The sequence below is a fragment of the Mus caroli genome, unplaced genomic scaffold (genome assembly GCF_978045245.1).
Source record: "Mus caroli unplaced genomic scaffold, Mus_caroli_1 scaffold_7, whole genome shotgun sequence".
Classification (NCBI taxonomy): Eukaryota; Metazoa; Chordata; class Mammalia; order Rodentia; family Muridae; genus Mus; species Mus caroli.
In genome coordinates, this window is record NW_028227262.1 from 112,232,877 (window position 1) to 112,251,978 (window position 19,102).

Here is a 19,102-nt window from a genome sequence, read left to right on the forward strand (position 1 = left end):
CTGTCCTAGCCGGGACAAGCATTAGGGGTCAACTTTAGACGTAAGTTGGGATACTTAAAGCTTCCGTTCTGAAAACACAAAATGTTGCTGAGCAGATTCAACAAATAGCAGTCACTGGCCCATTAGAACTGGGAAGACTCCACATCTTTAAGATGACAATTACCCCTAAGTTGACTTAGAAGTTCAAAGAGATTTTCATCATAATTTTAGACATGTGGATGATGGTACAGTTCATGTGGAAGTTTACAAGACCTGGACAATCTGAACAGTCTTGGAAAAGAAGAACGGGGTTGTACGTTACCATGTTCCAAGGCAAACTGTGAAACAATAATTAAGATTTCAGGTATAAAATAATATACCTAGGGTATAAGAACAGATGAATGAGTGGATAAGACAGAGTTGGAAGAAGAGAGAGTTGAGTGAAGCTCTTTGGTGGCCGGCAGGTTAGAGACATGGGGAAGAGCTGATGCTGTGGCTGGTGTCTGAGAACACTAGCAGACTCCCATTATACTGAGCGGCCTTAGTCTTTTTCCATCACTTCATGGAGGGAGGGTCTTCCAGCGCTAGAGCAACTGGATAGCTGTGACAAAATAATCATTTCTAACTCAATGCATATTATGCAGAAAATGGAATTTGACATGGACATAGACCAAAATGTGATAGGTAAAACTGTAAAGCTTTTATCCAACAAAAGCAAGACATTGATTTCCCCACTGCATGAAGGCTATAATATGAAAATTATTAAATTACGAGAACACCCCAATTATGGCTTTGTTGGTTTATATGTATCGATAAGCTTACACACACACACACACAGAGAGAGAGAGAGAGAGAGAGAGAGAGAGAGAGAGAGAGAGAGAGAGAGAGAGAGATACACGTACACACATACTGGTTTTGTTTTGTTTTGTTTTGTTTTGTTTTGTTTTGTTTTGTTTTGAATGCCAACTGATCAGGTGATGAAACTGTTGTCATCAGATACAGGAACAAGCCTGACTTTATCCCAGGAGCAATGGTTCAACACTGTTTCTTTCTGTGTTTGTTGTGATTTTAAAGGCCACAGTTGCTGTGAATAATGAGAATCAACCATACATGTCACATAGATATATCAGAATAATCAATAGGAATTCCACTCATGTTACATTAAAAATAAAGAAAAACTGGCGAGTCAAGCCCATGGATACCAGAATAGCAATGGCCTCCAGGGCAATACCGGATGGATAATATCACAAGGACGTTCTTTAAGGGATGGTTCACCTGGGCGTTAGTGGTTGTAGTAAAGGTGAGACTTGAATTCCAAGAGACCTTTCTGGTTAACTAGCTGCATTGTTCATTTTCAGCCACAGGGTGGCAGTGTTGTAGCGATGACTAAAATCAGGGCCTTCTCTGACGTTTGCTTAGCATGGATTGTGCTTTCCTGCTTCCTTCAAGGAGCCTTTGTCCCTTGTGACACTCTGAACAGTGGCCTCTTTTTAAAATTAATTATTTTTCTTACAACTATATAGTTGAGCATGTCTACCCTCTACCTCCTCACCCCCCTTTTCTCACCCCTCCTTTCTTATGGCAGTTTGAATGAGATGCCCATTACAGTCTCTGGCCTTTCAATACTTGGTCCCCAACTGGAGACTCTGCTTGAGTAGGTCTAGAGGGTGTGGTTTTGCTGGAGAACCGTGTCACTGGGGGGTGGCTTGACATTTTGAAGCTCTTTGTCATTCTCGGTTCGATCTCTCTGCTTCCTTGCCTATGGTTCAAGATGTGAGCTCTCAGCTGTTCCCACCACCACATTAGCTATCGATACCTGTCCGTTGCCACACCTCTCCACCATAACAGAGTCTCTCGCTCTCGCTCTCGTTCTCGCTCTCACTCTGTAGCTGTAAGACAAATAACCCCTTTCTTCTAAATAGCCTTGGCTATGGTGTTCTATCACAGCAATAGAAAAGTAACCGCTGGGCGGTGGTGGCGCACACCTTTAATCCCAGCACTTGGGAGGCAGAGGCAGGCGGATTTCTGAGTTTGAGGCCAGCCTGGTCTACAAAGTGAGTTCCAGGACAGCCAGGACTACACAGAGAAACCCTGTCAAAAAAAAAAAAGTAAGCAATACAGTCCTCACTTCCTCTTTCATTCAATTTCATTTAATGTACGCATACATGTAAATTTAGCCTAAGCTATTTGTTTCTCATGTTCTCAATCATGCCCACGCCCTAGCCACATCAAAATTATGAGTATTTCTTATTTAGTTTCCCCGTATGGTTTTGCTTTGTTTGGCATTTATATTCTTAGCCCACCTTAAGATTTAGAATATATGTAGGAGTTTGATTAAAAAAAAAAAAACAACATTGTTTTTCAAGACAAAATATTATGTAGCCCAGCCTAGCCTGGAATTTGCTGTGTAGCCCAGGCTAGTTTTAGCCTCCTGAATGTTGGGATTATAGTGGACATCACCATCTCTAAAATTTCATGGTCCTATGTGCCTATAACTATAGCATTTAGGAAATGGCAACAGGAAGGCCAGGAGTTTAAAGACACACTGGCTACATAGTGCGTTCAAGGCCAGCCTGGGCTATGTGAAAGCCTGTCTCCAAAATAACAAAATTAAGTTATAAAACCAATTAGCCAATTTGCTTGGAGTTTTGGAGGTGCCACAGTGCATTAGTGGGCTCTATGTCACAGGTGAATTCCTGTGAGTGGCATTTTACGCTGTGATGCCCAAGGTGCCATCTCAAGGTTAGTGGTTAGGATAACACAGGAGACATGACAACGTGGACGCTTGCAGTTCTCTCCTCCCAGTCTGTCTCTGATGTCCTGGTCTCTCCATATACGCTTGTCAAGGCTGGCGGAAGTCTCTGCACAGATCTCCATTCGATTTTCATAGTCCAATGTTCAGAAACTGGGAGATAGGGACTTTCTTCTCTGCTGGAGGCAGCGAGGCTGCACCCAAGAGTCCTCTGCTGTTTCCTCTCCACCGTCAATATCCACTGAGGCCTAGGGGTGCATGACTTTGGCCCTTCCTCACAGGGAGTACTTTAGAGGTCAGCAGTAGTTTTCCATATCCCTTCCTGAAGAACAGCAGGGAGAGACTCAAACTCATCACTTAATGGCGCATGCTCTTACCCTGACCTACCTGGTCCCCGTCAACTTTACCACAAGAGTGAGTTCCAAGTTAAACACTTCCCTTTCCTCCTATTCCTTTAAACTCATTTTATTACCCCAGAATACAGTGTTGAGTTCTTTAATAAAACCACCACAGCCTTTAAAATGGGGCTTATGCTCATCTTTACGTGACAGCTGAGTCCTCAGTGATCATCACCCCTTCCGTTCTCAGCCCTTTCCTTCTCAGCACCTTCCATTCTCATGTGGGTTACACTTGGGTCTCAGACTTCTTAGGGAAAGGCTGCAGTTTCTCCCAGACATCATGCTCTGTATGTACAAAAGTAAAAAAACTAAAAAGTGGAGGAGGAGCTCTTTTCTGATCACATTATCATAATTGTAATAATTCCTCAATGATATAATTCCTCAAGACTGGGAAATAAGTCCCACTGACAGGTATCAGATGCTGGATATGGTGGCGTATGCATGGGCAACTTAGCAGGACGATATCAATGAGACAAAAACAAACAAATAAACAAAACTCCCATGAGTGTTAAAGCAGGAAGAATGAAAAGAGGGCAAGATGAACCTAGTCAGAATTTACTCCCCTTCCAAAGAACAGTGCTAACACAGAAAGGAGATTCTCAAAAGATGACAGAAAGCTGGGGTGGGTAACAGCACTGGCCACCAAGCCTGAGAACTTGAGTTGAATTCCCAGGATGCACCTTGCCCTCTGACCTCTCCATGCTCCTTGTGGCACATCCGAGCCCTCTCACCCCAGATACATGCATAATAAGTAAATACACCGTGCTCTAAAAACAATTACAGGTGTGAAAGAAGGAAGAAGAATCAGTATCTTTCTAACCATCATTAATTTCAGTCTCTTTTGTTGAGTCTTCAGACCAGAGGTCAGCTATAACCCAGGGAATGCTTGAGAAACACCATGCTGGAATGTATCTTCCCCCTGGTGGTTTCCACATTTTCATGCTCAGACTGAACATGATTTTTCTTTTCTCTGTAAATATGAGTCCAGAAACAGGTGACCGATAGACCAGATTTACTTCAATGGAGGAGTTTTATACCCAGATAAATGTGCACAAAATGTTCTCTGGAGTTTTCCAGATATTTAACCAGCTCTTTTGGAGAAACTAAAAATCTTGGAGACGAAAAAGGGAAATTCATGGGCTGCAGAGATGGCTCAGTGGTTAAGAGCACTTACTACTCTTCCAAAGGTCCTGAGTCCAATTCCCATCAGTGACATGGTGGCTCAGAACCACATGTAATGAGATCTGATGCCCTCTTCTGGTGTGTCTGAAGACAGCTACAATGTACTCATATACATAAAATAAATAAATAAATCTTTAACAAGAAAAGGAAAAGGTAAATTCAAGGAATTAATATTTGCTGGTTAATCAAATACAAAGTGCACCAATGAACAGGGTCAGGTCAATATAGAAGGTGGATTCTGTTTTCATGATGTGAGAATCTGTCAAGTGTTGATTCCAGAAATGACAATGGCAGAGATGAGGGGAAAGCAAGCCTGGAAAGCAGAGATGAGGGGAAATCAGGAGAGTATCCGGCTGGTTCATCATGTGTCTGAATTCAGCTTAAGGAAGCATGGTGTCTAGCCACACAGTTGATAATAGAGAAGGGACAAGGGCAGCAGCTTCCACAGGAGGCTAAGAAGCCAGAGAAACAGTGAACTACGTTGCCAAGCACTAAGATTGATGAGGGAAAGGGAATGGATGACTTTAGTATCCAAGATGGGAAGCAGGAGAATATACTAGCAAGGACTCTTGTACTCAGTTATTGGGAAAACCATGCATGAGACAGAGGAGACTGAAGAGATCCATGGACCACACGAGCCCCTTCAGGATCACCTCAAGTTACTCAAACCTCAGGGTGTGGATGATCCTTCTCCTTACTTAACAAAGGTAAGATGTGGTGGCTTAAAGCCTTTTAACATAGAACCTGTGCGTCTGGAATCTGTGTAGCTCGGCTGCCATTTGTGACCTGGGTTCCCTCACAGTTGTAGCCACCTGAAGAGCCACATGGGGGAGAACCTTCTTCCATGGCTATTAACAGACTCAATTCCTTGGCTGGTAATCCACATTTTTGCCCACACTGTAGAGGAGGAGTATGCCCAAAGGTGCTGACACCTGGAGGCCATTGTGGAAGCTGCCTACCACTGGGGCATTACTAGAACCAACCTTTGTCTGATGCAGTTATGTTGGGCAGAGAAATGCTTGTGCCCTTATGCTAAGGAGAATGGACATTTCCAACCTTACTAGCTCATGATAAATTCCCTGTAAAAAGGAAACAGGGCTTTAAACACTGAAAGAGTGATTTACAAAAGAGATGCGGTGAAGGAGACTAACAGGTCAGAAAAGAAAGACCAAAGGCTTACGGGAAAGTCAAGAAAACTACTTTATAAAAAATGTGTGGCAATGGTGGCACATGCCTTTAATCCCAGCAGTTGGGAGGCAGAGGCAGGCGGATTTCTGAGTTTGAGGCCAGCCTGGTCTACAAAGTGAGTTCCAGGACAGCCAGGGCTATACAGAGAAACCCTGTCTCGAAAAACAAAAAAAAACGTGTGGCTGTGCAGTGATGGTGCTCACCTTTAATCCCAGCACTCGGGACTCACGCGACCTAAACTAATTTGAAATATGGACAGCGCTTCAATCCGCTTGGTTTCTCTGAGGAAATTAAACTCGTGAAACAAACCTCCTTTAAGCGGAGACTCTTAGGGCGGACACTGGGCGCGCACGCCCTCTCTTATAAAAATGTATTCTTGTCGCTATTTGATTGGTTGGCTCCTCCAGGTCTACCTAGCTCATTGATCTATGTTTCAGTCTATCATTTCTAGACCCTAGAACCCTATTGGTCCGTTGCGACGCTCCGGCAGGAGGCGTTCCCCAGTGACGTAAAAGACCCTCTCCGCCCACATTCCGAGGACTAGGCGGAGACTTCGCGCGACTCTCCCTCTAGGGGCGGGACATGGATGAGAAAGGGACTTTTGATACGGTATAGATGGAAAGACGGGCGTTCGATTGGTCACTGGCCTGGAAGGAGGTGGGGTCGCCTCTGGATCCAGGGGCAGAGCTCAAGAGCCCAAGGGAGTCTCAAAGTTTGTCTGGAGCCCCAGTGGGGAGTGGGCTTGTTGCGCGAGGACTTTCTTGGGATGACCGCTGCCTTTTTGCCTTCCTTTTGGATGCACAGCCCGATTTAACCCCTGCACCTTCCGCCCGATCCCAGCAGGCTTGTCCTCCCCGGGGAGACACAGATCTCCGAGGACAAGGGTCGCGTAGCCTTCGGCAGGGCTCTCCCGAGTTCCTGCTCCAGTGCATAAATTCCACGCGCGCACACGCCAAGTACACGGGGAAAGGCGTCTCACCGGCCCGCGGAGGCTCTGCGCGGTCCCCTCCTGCCTCAGCATCCTCGGCCCTGCGCGGCGCCCACCGCCATGGAGGTGCTGGAGAGCGGGGAGCAGAGCGTCCTGCAGTGGGACCGCAAGCTGAGCGAGCTGTCAGAGCCCGGAGAGACTGAGGCCCTCATGTACCACACGGTGAGGACCCGTGGTCCGGGCAAAGAGGGGCGGGGGTGAGGAGAAAAGCGGGTTTTGTCACCAGCTGGGTCCTGGGAGGCAGCGTTTGGGAAGGGCATGACTATATCAAGAGGTCTGGGAATGGGAGTTTTCTTCTATGAACACATTAAGGTGCACAGCTGGAGCCTTTAAACTTTCTTCCGAATAAGTGACCCTTTGTATTCCAAAGCAGTTTATAGTGTTTTCCTGTCGGTAGCTCCATTTCCTATTGCTAACGGTACAGCAATGCTGGGAAGCGACGCGTTTTGAGAATAATGCCTCCGCCCAATTATATTGATTTTTTTTTATGGTAAGGTTTGTAAAAAACACACACATACACACACATCCAAAATTTGGACAAGCTAATGTAGTATTTTCTTTCCATATGTTTTTTGTCCCCACCCCATCCAGTTTCTTTACTTTCTTAAAATGTTCGTGTTAAAAGTCTTCCTTCACCGCACGGGAAGGCGGCTGCCTCACTTGGCTGCTTCATCTGCACAGCCTCGAACTGCTTCCTCCCTTTTTCAGGGGAAAATCTGAGGCAACTGCATGTTTCAGAGAGGCTCTGGGGGAGAGGTGGGACAGCTCACCAGTTCCTTCCCCGCAGAGACCTCTTTGGAGACTCAGCTGTCAGAAGCGTGAATCATTTAAAGATGTCACTTTCAGCTTTTTGCAAGAGAAAATCTTGTTTGTGATAGCCAGTGCTGGTAATGTGGCTTTGTTCAGAACTCTCAGAAGTTGAGAGGGAGGGTGGGGGTGGGGGGCACGGAGGGACTGTTGAAGGACTGAGGTAAGGACAGGCTTGGCTGCATTTCTGTCTTAGTGCTGTTAATGGGGTCAGTACCAGGATATTTGAAACTTTTGCAAAACGGCCTGCAGGCTCCACCTCTTTGGCCTTTGCCGCTGGCTGACTGTATTTTGGGAAAAGGGATGGGGCCTCCTGCTGCTTCCCACCAAAGCATTTGTGGTAGCTGAGAAGGTCTGGTTAAAAAAAGAAGCCATGTGTAGGGTTTAGAGGGAGTGGTGCTTCACTCTGGGGCAAAAGCCAGATGTTGAGTGTGATCCTGGTCATCTGGCCTTCGCCCACTGTTTATCCCGATGAAATCTTCGGGTTGGAAGCCTAGGTGTGCTTCATATGCTTTGGAAAGACCCTGAGCCTTTCAGACCATAGCAGGGTTTTGTGTTTTGTTTTGGTTTTTTTTTTAACTTTGGGGGCTTCAGATGTTTGCACTGATGTGAGCTGCAGCTTGCCACAAGTGGAGAGACAGCGCTCCCCTTGTTTTTCAGGCAGCAGCTCTCAGTAAAATGTCTTACGCAGCAGCCACAAGGCCACAGCGTCAGGCCTTCTTTCAGTGGGTGGGATAAAATGTGCAGACAGCCACATTGCTGGATCTCCAGAGATCCCAGGCAGGGCTTTGAGATGAGTCCCTACCTGCGACCAGCAGGAACTGTAGGACAAAAGCTTGGCCTGTCTCCAGCCACCATTTTTACAGCCTCTAAGTTGGAGACTTTGCATTCCTTTTGATATTCACAACTTAGGTTTTCTGTGTAAGGTAGTGAGATGGGGTTGGTTTTGTTTGTTTGGTTTTTTGTTTTTGTTTTCTGGCAATCCTCTGCTTTCAATTATTATATGGTCTCCAGACAAGTGTCTCTTTTCTGAACAGCTCACATATACAACATGCCTCTCATGGTGGCTGCCAGTCATCAGTATGTGTATATGGATTATAAGTGAAAGAAGCATAGATGGCTGGATCATATGCCTCTGAACTGGGGCAAGTTTGGAAAAGATTGGTCCTTTCCCCAGCTAGTACCTGAACTCAAGATGTCTATGTTGCAGAATTGCTGGTGCAGTTTGTCCATGATGGCGTAAGGCTGAATCCCCATGAGGACCGGTTTTTATTATGTTTTCATTCAAAGATATCCTTTCACTTCATATTTATCGAGTAATTTCCATGTGCCAAACACTCTTCCAAGCACTTGGGATCCATAATGAAAAAAAAAAATAGACCAATGCACATACTGTGGGTAGTTTACTTTTTTTTTTTTTTTTTTGCATGTTGTGTAGGAAAAAAAATAAACAAGAAATGACAACTGTAAAAGAGAGACACAGTATGGAAAGGTCAACATTTTAAATGCAGAGGAAGAAAGAAGTACAAGCAGACTGGTGTCACCCTTGGTGTCCACCCCAGGGTAAAGACCTCAAGGACAGAGGCTAGGATGGTACAAGGCTAGGATGGACAAGGCTACCCCCTGTAGGAGGGTTTGAAGGAAGGGAGCGTTAGCTGGAAGAAGAGCCTAGGCACAGGCTGGCTGTCAGAGGTGGGGTAGCTCGGACGAGGTCTGTGTCTGTAACACCATCTTCTGCATTAGGTTACCCTGTCTCAGAGAGTCATTCTCTTTATAAATATGGGCTACTTCCAAGATGCTGGTGCCTGGTTTTGGAATGGCCCAGGTACATTTTCTAAGTTGAGTGTGTTGAGAGGAGAATGTGGGGGTGGGAAGCAGAGGAGAGATTGTCTTTGGGAAAAGTGCTAAGAGATGATCATAGCTTACAGTCCGCACTTCCAAGAAAGGGCTTCCTTCTTTGTGTGCATGTGCCCTTGTGCAGTCTCCCAGGCCCCCACCCTTGGTTGGATGGTCTCTTTTTACCATCTTTTGACTATCTATTATGCATGTGTGCATGTGTATACCTGAATGCTTCTGGAAGCCAAAGTACAATCTTGGGTGTTATTCCCCAGGTTCCATCCATGTTGTTTGAGGTAGAGTTTCCCAGGGGCCTGGAACTTGTCATGTAGGCTAGGGTGATGTCCAGTGAACCCCAGAGATCTACCCTTCTCTGCTTCCCCAGTGCTGGGAGTATAAACCCGAGACTACAGGCCTGTTCTTGTTTTGTTTTTGTTTTTTGTGTTGTTAATTATGGCTCTAGGGTTTACACTTCAGTCCTTGGACTTGCTAGGCAAGCACATTCCGGCCTCTAATCACCAGATCTCTCCAGCGCAACTGTCACCATCTTGAAAACCTCAGTCATTTTTTGGAGTAGGAGCTCTACACTTTTATTTTGCAAAAGTTCCCTAAAATTATACTGGGGCCCTGCTAAAAGACACCGTGTCGAATGCTTTCCTAAAATCTTACTGTTTCCTCTCTTTTGTGACTCAGTGGGAGCACCCCTTCTTTGTCTATTTTTTCATCCATGGGTTCCAGGGTTTGAACTCAGATCCTCAGGGTTGTGCAGTTAAGTCCCTTTACCTGCTGAGCTATCTTGCTGTTTAAGCCCAATTTCCCCTTTCAGTTTTGCTTTATATATAAGAAAACTGAGGCTTGATGCACTAGAGAATGTTGATGCACTAGAGAATGTTGTGGGATTTGAGCCTCCCAGGTTCCGCAACCTGGATGCAAATCCAGATTTGCCTGACTCCAGAACCCTTTCCACTATGGGTTGAAAAATCCTGACTTAAAGAGAAGTATCTGATTAAAAGGTTGGGAGAGAATGATAGGGTTACAGAAACTGCTGAGTCCCCAAGCAACCCATGGTTAACTGGAGCTGCCAGTGTCTTCCGGAATTCAGACTCATTGTTTTAAGGTGGGATTTAGCCAACAACATATCTGCCCACAAAAGCTCTCCCCCCCCCCAAAAGCTCTTTTTTAAGCAAACTTTTAACATGTTCACTTTCAAAAAAGAAAAAAGAAAAAAAAAATAAAAGAAAATGTCCAAGTTGCCCGAGGCTGGGATTTTCTTTCTCAGATGTGTCTTATGAGCGTGAAGAGCTATGCCCTTTTTTCCGTTTGGCTAGCCGTGAAGACTTCTGGGTCTTGAAGGCTCAAGGCTTAAGGGAAACAGTCAACAGAATAATGAACCCCTTGAATAGGGTGCATGTGGGCTTGCTCAGCAGATCTTGAATTGCTAAAGCTGCGGGCTTCCTCTTGAGGCTTATATAAAGCCTTCTGAGCTTAAGGTGCGGGTCAGGAGGTCCTGGGTTCCAGCACTAGCACTGAAGGGAAGAAGATGTGATGAAGGTGAAGAATGTTCGTTTCGTTCACCAAATAGTTTTTCTATGAAAGCTGCTGCTTTCAGACTGATCAAGCCTGAACAGGAGTTCAGAAACATGGCCGGCACAGAAGCAAGGACTTGTCTCCCAGGGCTGGGTGCCGTTCCAAGAAACCTTGCCCCTTTTTGCGGGCATGCCTGCATGTAGGACTGTTCTGATGTTATATGAACCTGTAAGGTTCTATACAAATTAGATCCCTGGGAATTCTCTGGATTTTTGCAGTATAGAGGACAAAATAATCAGCACTCCATTAAAGCTCAATACTCACCTTGCACAGTCTTTTTGTGCAGACACCAGGGAGTGGGATGCTTGGTGGAACAGGATGCTTGGTGAAACGGGATTCGGGATTCGCAGGTTGAAGTCTGACCAAATCAATGTTGCCACCTTGGCTACCTTTCCTTTTCTCTTCTCTCTGACAAATAGAGATTTTGTTAGTTTTTACAACAATTTTGTTCATTTAAAACGGAGTAGGTAGAAATTGGTCTTTGCTAAGATGTCCACAGCTGTTCCACTTGTCTTGATGGAAAGGCGTTGGGGGTTACACAAATTTCCATCTGGTCAGTTTCTAAGGTGAAATGACTGGACCCAGTGGTGGTGGTGGTGGTGGGGGCAGTTAAGGGAAGCTGATGGTATCCCAGGGGAAGTATCTTGCTTTCTCATCTGACAGACATTGTCTGCTGAGGAGCTGGCCCGTCTCATAGGCTGAGGGGTTTGGTCTTCCTGCCAGCAGGCCCCGAGACTCGGGTAGTTCTGATGCTCAGTGAGGCCTTTGGCTGGACATTCTCCCTTAGATGTTATTTCCTGTTGTTGCCCCCTGCAAAGTCCTGGTGAGGAATCTGGGTCCTTATGGGATGAGAATGTCACTGTTTCTGGTCACCTGGCCTTCACCAGTTGAATAAACATAGAGTTCTAGCAGGACACAGAAGTATAGTTTGTCTTCGAGGACCTCGTTTGAACTTCCTACATCTTTGTCCTTCTTTTTTTCCTTCGAGTTTTCCGTGGTTCTCAGGTCCCAAGTAGTATCACTTTGATGTCCTCTTTGCAGGGCTTTCTTTTTACTTCCTATTACCTTACACGAATATTAAAAATCCAAGTGCGTTCATATCGAGACATAATCGCTTTTTAGAGCAAAAAGGTGACTCTCTGCATGGAGAACTTGAGGCCGTAGCCAGGGAGTCTGTGCAGAGCATTTGGGGAATAGGGGTGGAGGTGGGGAGGGCAAGGAGAATCTCTACTGCTCTGTTAGTCCATACATAGGGCCCTTGAGTGACAGCCTCCCTAGCTCCTGTGTGGCTAATTTATGCAGGACTTAAAGATTCCCGTTGTCTCTGTGAACATCTCTGACCCCTTAGTTTTGTTGTTTCCCAGATGGTGATGGTAATATTAACATGAGTAGGCAAATGTGGGCTGGACTGTGTTTTCTCTTTGCCTTTATCCCTGAAAGAGCTCAGGTGCAGTGTTCTGGGGGCAGCAGACACCCGGGGTGGTGCTGCTCGTGTAGAAGAAGGAGGCATTGCATCTGAACGAACAACGGGGGAATCAGAGTGCATGCAGCTATGTGTACCCAAACTCACCCCACGTCCACAGACACAAGTATTTCTCATTTTGCAAGGGGCTAAGAAATGTAGCTCCACGTTTGTATGATCCATTAGCTCCTCAGTGACCCAGTGGACTTTGTTACCACCCATCCATGTTGGATGCCTGGCGGACACAGGGGTTTTGGGTGCTATAGCCACAGTATGACAGTATGCAGATGCAAAAGAGAGGCGGTTTCTTTCATGGGCTTCTTTTTTGAGATGGGAGAGACTTTTCTTTTCAAAGGGGTTTGTTTGTTTGTTACATTTATTTATTGTGTGCACAGATGTGTTCATGTGCATGTGTATATGTGTGTGCTGCACATGTATGTGAACTACAGAGGGCAAAAGAGGACGTCAAGTCCTCTGAAGCTGGAGTTACAGGTGTTTATGAGCCACCCAGTGTGGATGCTGGGAACCATACCCTGGTCCTCTGCAAGAGCCATCTCTCCAGCACCCCCAAATTTTTTAATAGCTTCCTAGGTTTAGTTTATTTTTAGGATTGGGTCATACAGTCATATAGTCATTTCTAAATGTACATCTAAAGAAGGGTATAGTTTAAAAATATATATATATATATATACACACACACACATATTTTTCTTCCTAGCTAACCCATATAAATGATATAAAATCAGGTATTTGACAAGCTGTAAGCCTGGATTGGAAGATTCTGAGCTGTTCTAACTTACACCCAATGCATAGGCCCCATGTTACCTGTGGTTTGAGACTTGCTCAGGCTGATTCCACTCCATCAGCAGTCCTCAGGGAGCACTTCTCCTGGCCATGTGCTCATGATCCATCTGGCCTCATGGTGCCCTCCTCCTTTCTCCATTTCCTTCTTCTCCTATGATCTCTCTTGAGACCCCCCCAGGTCCCTTCTTTCTCTCTCTACTGCCCAATCACAGGTTCTAGCCCTTTATTAACCAATAGCTTTAAATTAAGGAGCAAAGTTTACACAACAAAGGCCAACGTATGTGAGAATTCACTGGTCTGGGGACAACCAGAACTTGGGGTTCAGAATTTAGCATTTGAATAAATAGCAGCACCACTCCAACCCCCCAACAGTGTCGGATTGAGAACATTGGCTTAGATTAATCATTTAGGGATGAAAGAGATACCAGAGACCAGGTGTGATTGTTGGTATAATAGTCTGTCAAAAGTTTTGTTTGATTAACAAAGGTGTGCCCCGCTGTCTCTTAAAGGTGGGACAGCAACTAGAAAAATGTTTTAAATGGATAATTATTAGCCACACATGAGAACAAAAGAACAAGCCCGGAATCTATGCCACTTGCAAAGTCTAAGGATTGTTTAAGTGTACTGTGAGTATCCAAGGAGGTACCCTTAGAGTAGGAAAAAAATCATGGAATACTTATAACCCTTGATCACAGAGCTAGGGTTAGAGATGTACAGGGAGGGAGTGTCCTGGCTCACTGCCTGGGACATGCAGAATTAACTATATTATCCAGACTCCCAGCATCAGAGCCCAGTACTGGGGCTAGGGGTATCTAGCAGGGCCAGTGATCTTGCTCACCATGGAAGGCAAGAAGGCAAGAGTGACTCCTTCCGTTCCAAGGCCACAGCAGGCCGAGAGCTGAAGGCCATTTTCAAAGCTGTTTTCCTACTTGCATGGGGCTGTTGAAATATTGACGAGGCAGCGTGTATCTCTCCACAACAAGGACTTCCCACCACAGCCTGGCTCTCTGCTGACTTGTGTGGGGAATGGCCTGAGGCCTTGCTGGTCATTTGCCGGGGTTGAGCCTATGGCTGTAGGGCCCCAGTGAATGCCTGTTTCCTGCCCAGAGAATTAAGAGGAAATGACAAGACCTGTCATTACCATGGTTGAGTTAACCTTGAGCCAATCCCTCCCTGCTCTCTGGATGTTCACCAGTTCTTCCAAATAAAAGTTTTTTCCCCTGGGTGGAATTATATAGCTCTGGCATACATAGTGGGTTTTATATGAAGAATCTGAGACTTTGAGTCGTAAAGGAGTTTGCCCCCTCGAAGACAGACTTCTTGAGGTCAGATGTGCCTTCAGTTTTTCTGTACCCGTCTCTTTGCTAAGGTCAAGCAGGAAATGTTAAGCAGTCCATGATAGTTCTACGACACACAGTCATCCTAGAAAATGGACAGACAGAGTGATTCTGGCTCTTTTGTTAATATAGAACAATGTACATACACATATGTATATATTTTAAATCTCTATTGTCCTGAAGGCGTTTTAAGATAGGCACATTTAGTTTGATAGGGACCCAGTGTGGCTCAGTGTCTTAGTTAGAATTTCTTTTGCTCTGATGAAACACTATGACCAAAGCAACTTGGGAAAGAAAGGGTTACTTGGCTTCCATATTATTGTTCATCACTGAACGAAGCTAGGACACGAACTCAAGCAGAGCAGGAACCTGGGAGCAGAAGCCAATCCACAAAGGGGTGCTGCTTACTGACGTGCTCCACATGGCTTGCTCAGTTTGCTTTCTTATAGAACCCAGGACCACCAGCCCGGGGATGGCACCACCCACAACGGACTTGGCCCTCCCTGTCAATCACTAATTAAATGCCTAACAGTTGGGTCTTAGGGAGGCATTTTCTCCATTGAGGTTCCGTCCTCTCAGGTCACTCTAGCTGGTGTCAGGCTGACAGAAACACCTGGTATCCATATCTTTCTTTTTGTCCAGGGAATACAATGGGGGTGGAGCAGTTCTCTAAGAGCCCTGGCTTTCACCAAGGGTGGGAGTGGAGGTCGTATTGTGAAATGGGTGTGTCTTCGATCCAGGCCACTGGTTCTCTGGTGACCTTGGGCATGTTAGCTGGGTTTGTTTCTTTCCCTGTAATAGATGCATTTATTTTTACCCTGCCCTCTATGTCTTCAGTTTGAGGATGAGCTGTCCCAGCCCAGATAGTCTGATGTCATTTGGAAGGCAGAAGGCCATGTAATTATCTTCTCTCGTGCATCTGAATTCTTCTCTGGCCAGCTTCTATCTTCAGCTATAAACACAGGTTTCTGCCGTCCACACATGCTTGCCAGCTGCCCCTTCTTGATCATGTTTCTGTCTTGTTTATGGTCAGGGTTTTATTTTTATTTTTTCCGCACAAGTAGTTATCAGCTGCAGCCTCCATTTCTAAAGTTTTCATTCCTGCCTAGAGCCCCTGTGCCCTGGTTCCTATAACTGATTGCAGGGTTCGCCTGTCTCTCTCTAACTGCGCGTCCAACTATCTTTTCCATGTGTTTACCTGCCGGACCTTGTGGAAACATTTGGCAACACTGACCTTCAGTTTGTCTTGCAACTGTTTTCTTTGAGACAGGGTCTTGCATTGTAACACAGGGTGGCTTCTATTCAGTCTATAGCTCGGGCTGGCCACACACTCACTACCTTTTGGCAGCAGCTTTCTTTTCTTTTCTTCCTTTTTTCGTTTTGTTTTTTCTACACAGGGTTTCTCTGTATAGCCCTGGCTGTCCTGGAGCTCACTTTGTAGACCAGGCTGGCCTCGAACCCAGAAATCCGCCTTCCTTCGCCTCCTGAGTGCTGGGATTAAAGGCGTGCGCCACCACGCCGCCGCCTGAGGGGTCAGGGGTGATGGACTTAGCGTTTTTTTTGTTTGTTTGTTTGTTTTTCTCTTTCACTGACTTGTTAATTTTAAACATGAGCATTTGGTCCTTGGCTCTCATCTCTTTTTCTGACCTCCCCACCTCCTCTGTCGGCTGCAACTTAACTGATTTTTCATGTCTCTTGTTTGTGGCTGGAGAGCCAGAGATCTTTGGAGTATGAACCAAAATTCTGGGTCCACTTCAGCCACAAAACAGCTCAGGCTGCCTAACCTTCACAATGTGTTGCTCTAGCTGAGGAAAACGGAGGCTACTTTGACTCCTGCTATCAGGCGCCTTCCTTATCTCAGGGATGTTTGGTGACTCAGTAGTTCCAAGTATAAACTCATACAGCCTTCTCATGGGCCATTCCTGAGACATCTGCTTCTGGATTCAATGTCACCCACCAGATACAGCCTGTGTTTTGTCTGGACTTCTGATACACTTTGGCTAGGGAAATCCTTCATGAACTTGAGGTGGTAGTGGTATGTAGAACTGTTTGACTGGAAGGTCAGGGCAAAAGTCAGATCTCAGATCATGTCCTGTACATTCCCGTGTTGTTAGGGTACAAACAGTTCATGTTAAATTGCCGGCTTTTGGGTTGTTTTCCCCCGATGTAATTTATTTATATAAAATTAACTAGCATTATAGAAGAGCTTTGGTGGTAGTGGTGGTGGAAGAGTTCAGATGGGTCCCTCTGGACTGCCCAAATCTCTATGGCTGGCTATTCTTTGTAGCTGCATCTGAGGTAGGCAGCCCTCAGCTGTGGTCTGAGGCATTTAGATGTGGGAACACACTGTATGCAGTTTACCCCAATCAAAGGTCTGTGTTTGTATTAAATGGGATGAATTCTATTTTGTACATTATGTCTTTGGGTACCTATCATTGAAAGCTGTTTGGTTGATTTTGGGGGGCTACTCAGTGAGTTTTGGGCCAACCTGAGCTAGAGCCAACACCAAATCTTCCTGCCTCAGCCCCTCAGAGTATTAGAGTACAGGTGTTTGCCACTACACCAGGCTAAAAGTCTCCTGCCTAAAAACAAAAACAGGCTACTTAACGCCATAATGAAACCCATTACTTTGCATACTAACTTAACGATATACAAAAGAAAACAAAGCAAAAACCTACAGCAAACTTTAATTAAATGAGTTATTAAAAATAACAGCAGTAATATTAAATTGGTTGGACTATTTCATTTGGACAACCTGATTGGTGAGCAGAGTGTCTGTGTTTAGTTTTAGGTTTTGAGATAGAGTCTCTCAGTGCTGTCTAGGCTGGTCTTAGAGTCCTGGTCCTCTTGCCTCACGCTTCTGGGTGCTGGCATTCCGTGCTCATACTACACAGCCTGGATAATTTGTACTTTATAATGTGGAAATCTGCTTTCTGGTTTAAAAGTTGGCTGCAGTAAAACCTAGACAAAATAAAAAATGGAAAAAAACAGGGAGGTAGGAGACTTTTTTTTTTTTTCATACTAAGGAGAAAAGGCCTTTCAGACTTCTTGGCCAATAAGAAGTGTCTGGGGAGAAACAATCCGCAGTTTCCAAGTTGTCTGAGTGGAAAATCCTGGTTTGTAGCATTTTGTGCCTTGGAAATGTCTGAATAGTTTTTGTGTGAAGGGAAATTCCTTTTGGCTGAGAGAGAGCAAGCCGGCGGGATTCAAACTGATAGGATGGTGTTTTTAGACAAGAGGAGGAAATGAGATTTGTGGCAGGCAGAGCCCCCTCACTGGTCAGTCCTGTAAACAGACAGTCGGAGGCAGCCAGTCAGAGCCTTGCAAGGGCCCCCATCCTCAAGGCCTTCCTTGCTTCCTGCTCACATATCCTGGGGAAATAACACTCTTAGCTGTATCTTCCTCCAATCTCAGGATGACTGTGTCTGTTTCTCTCTCTGACTGTGACTCACACTCTGTACCTGTTCCTCTGTCTGTCTCTGACTCACATCGTCTCTGTGTCTGTGTCTCTCTGTCTCTCCCCTCTCTCCTCTCTTTTCCCCTGTTCCTCCCTTACTTTCAAAGCCTGCCCCTGTAGGTAGGCTGATACCTGTTTTGATCTTGCGCTCTCCCAGCAGAGTGGGAAGGAAGACAGGCAAGGAGGTCATTGAGTTACAAGTCATTAAATACCTGGAATGTGTTTTGCAGCAGAGCTGTGTTCAGGCTCTTTTTGCAGCGTGGGGAGTGGAATGACAAATGAAAGGGAGGAAGAGCTGAGGAATTCTTTACGCAGAGTGTGGTGCTGAGCATAAACAGCCTTCAAGAGAGTACAGCATAGGACGATAAATAAAGCTGGAGTTGAATCTGAGACTCCTAAGTAGCTTGTTTTAGAAAGGGGCTTCAGACTGCAGATCTCTCTGCCTCCATCCCCCAAGTGCTCAAATTACAGATCTGCACCCCCCACCCCCCCACACACCATAGTTTTAAGAAAAGGGGCTCTGTTAGGGAGTGTTGGGTGCTAGTCCAAGATTATGAAAGGTTTGCACATTCTTTCTGTGGACAGGAAGGCTGATAATAAGAGAAGGACAGATGTCAGAATGAATGTATTCGAGGAAGGAAACTTAGAAAGTGCCTAAAGAGATAAGCTAGAGAAGATGGAGCTGATGAAATGATCTGCTGGCCGGCAAGTTCACCCTGGCGCAGAAGCATGTGAGGCCTGAGACCACAGGGAGGACTGGGTGGCTTTAGGGGAGAAAGAGTCAGAGTTTGGGAGACTTCCTGTCCCCTGTGTCAGCTGGTTGAGTTGCCTTTGACCTAGAATGGAAATGCTTCGAGAGCACATGAGTTTGGTGGGAAGATAGTAAGCTCGTTTTCAGACTTGACGTATCTCTGGGATACGTCAGGAATGAAGTTTAAAAAAAAAAAAAAGCAGTTGGAAAATTGTGTCTGGAGTTCTGGAGAGAGGTTCCGACTGGGGACTTAAAGTGGGGTGTTGGGAGTCTGGTGTTTTGTAGTGAAGCTAGGGGTCCGTATATAATAATCCAAACAGCCCCCGGTGAGAGGAAGCAGAGGAGAAGGAGAATGAAGCACCGTCATGGCAGAGGAACGTGCTGGTGGAACTCAGAGAGAACGGGCAGAGAGAGGCTGAAAGTGAGCACATCTTTGCAAGATTCCAAAGAGGGACAAGATGCTGGGGAGTGGTCAAGGTGTGTGGCCCCACCCACCCTGCAGCTGACTGCTGAGCCTGGGGGGCGGGTGGGGTGGATTTCCCTGTAGTCCAGGGTTGTTACTATCTTTCTGCAG

At 45.7% G+C, this 19,102-nt stretch overlaps 1 protein-coding gene across 2 annotated transcripts in view; it reads left to right on the forward strand.

Moving 5' to 3' along the window:
• The first annotated feature begins 6,189 nt into the window (after nt 1–6,189).
• Nucleotides 6,190–19,102, forward strand: part of Creb3l2 (cAMP responsive element binding protein 3 like 2) — a 116,518-nt gene continuing 103,605 nt past the window's right edge. For both annotated transcript variants that reach the window (XM_029478328.2, XM_021164591.3), the window contains exon 1: nt 6,190–6,649. In XM_029478328.2, coding sequence (XP_029334188.1) covers nt 6,548–6,649 — 102 coding nt within the window. In that variant the 5' untranslated portion in view covers nt 6,190–6,547. The remainder of the gene's footprint in view (nt 6,650–19,102) is intronic.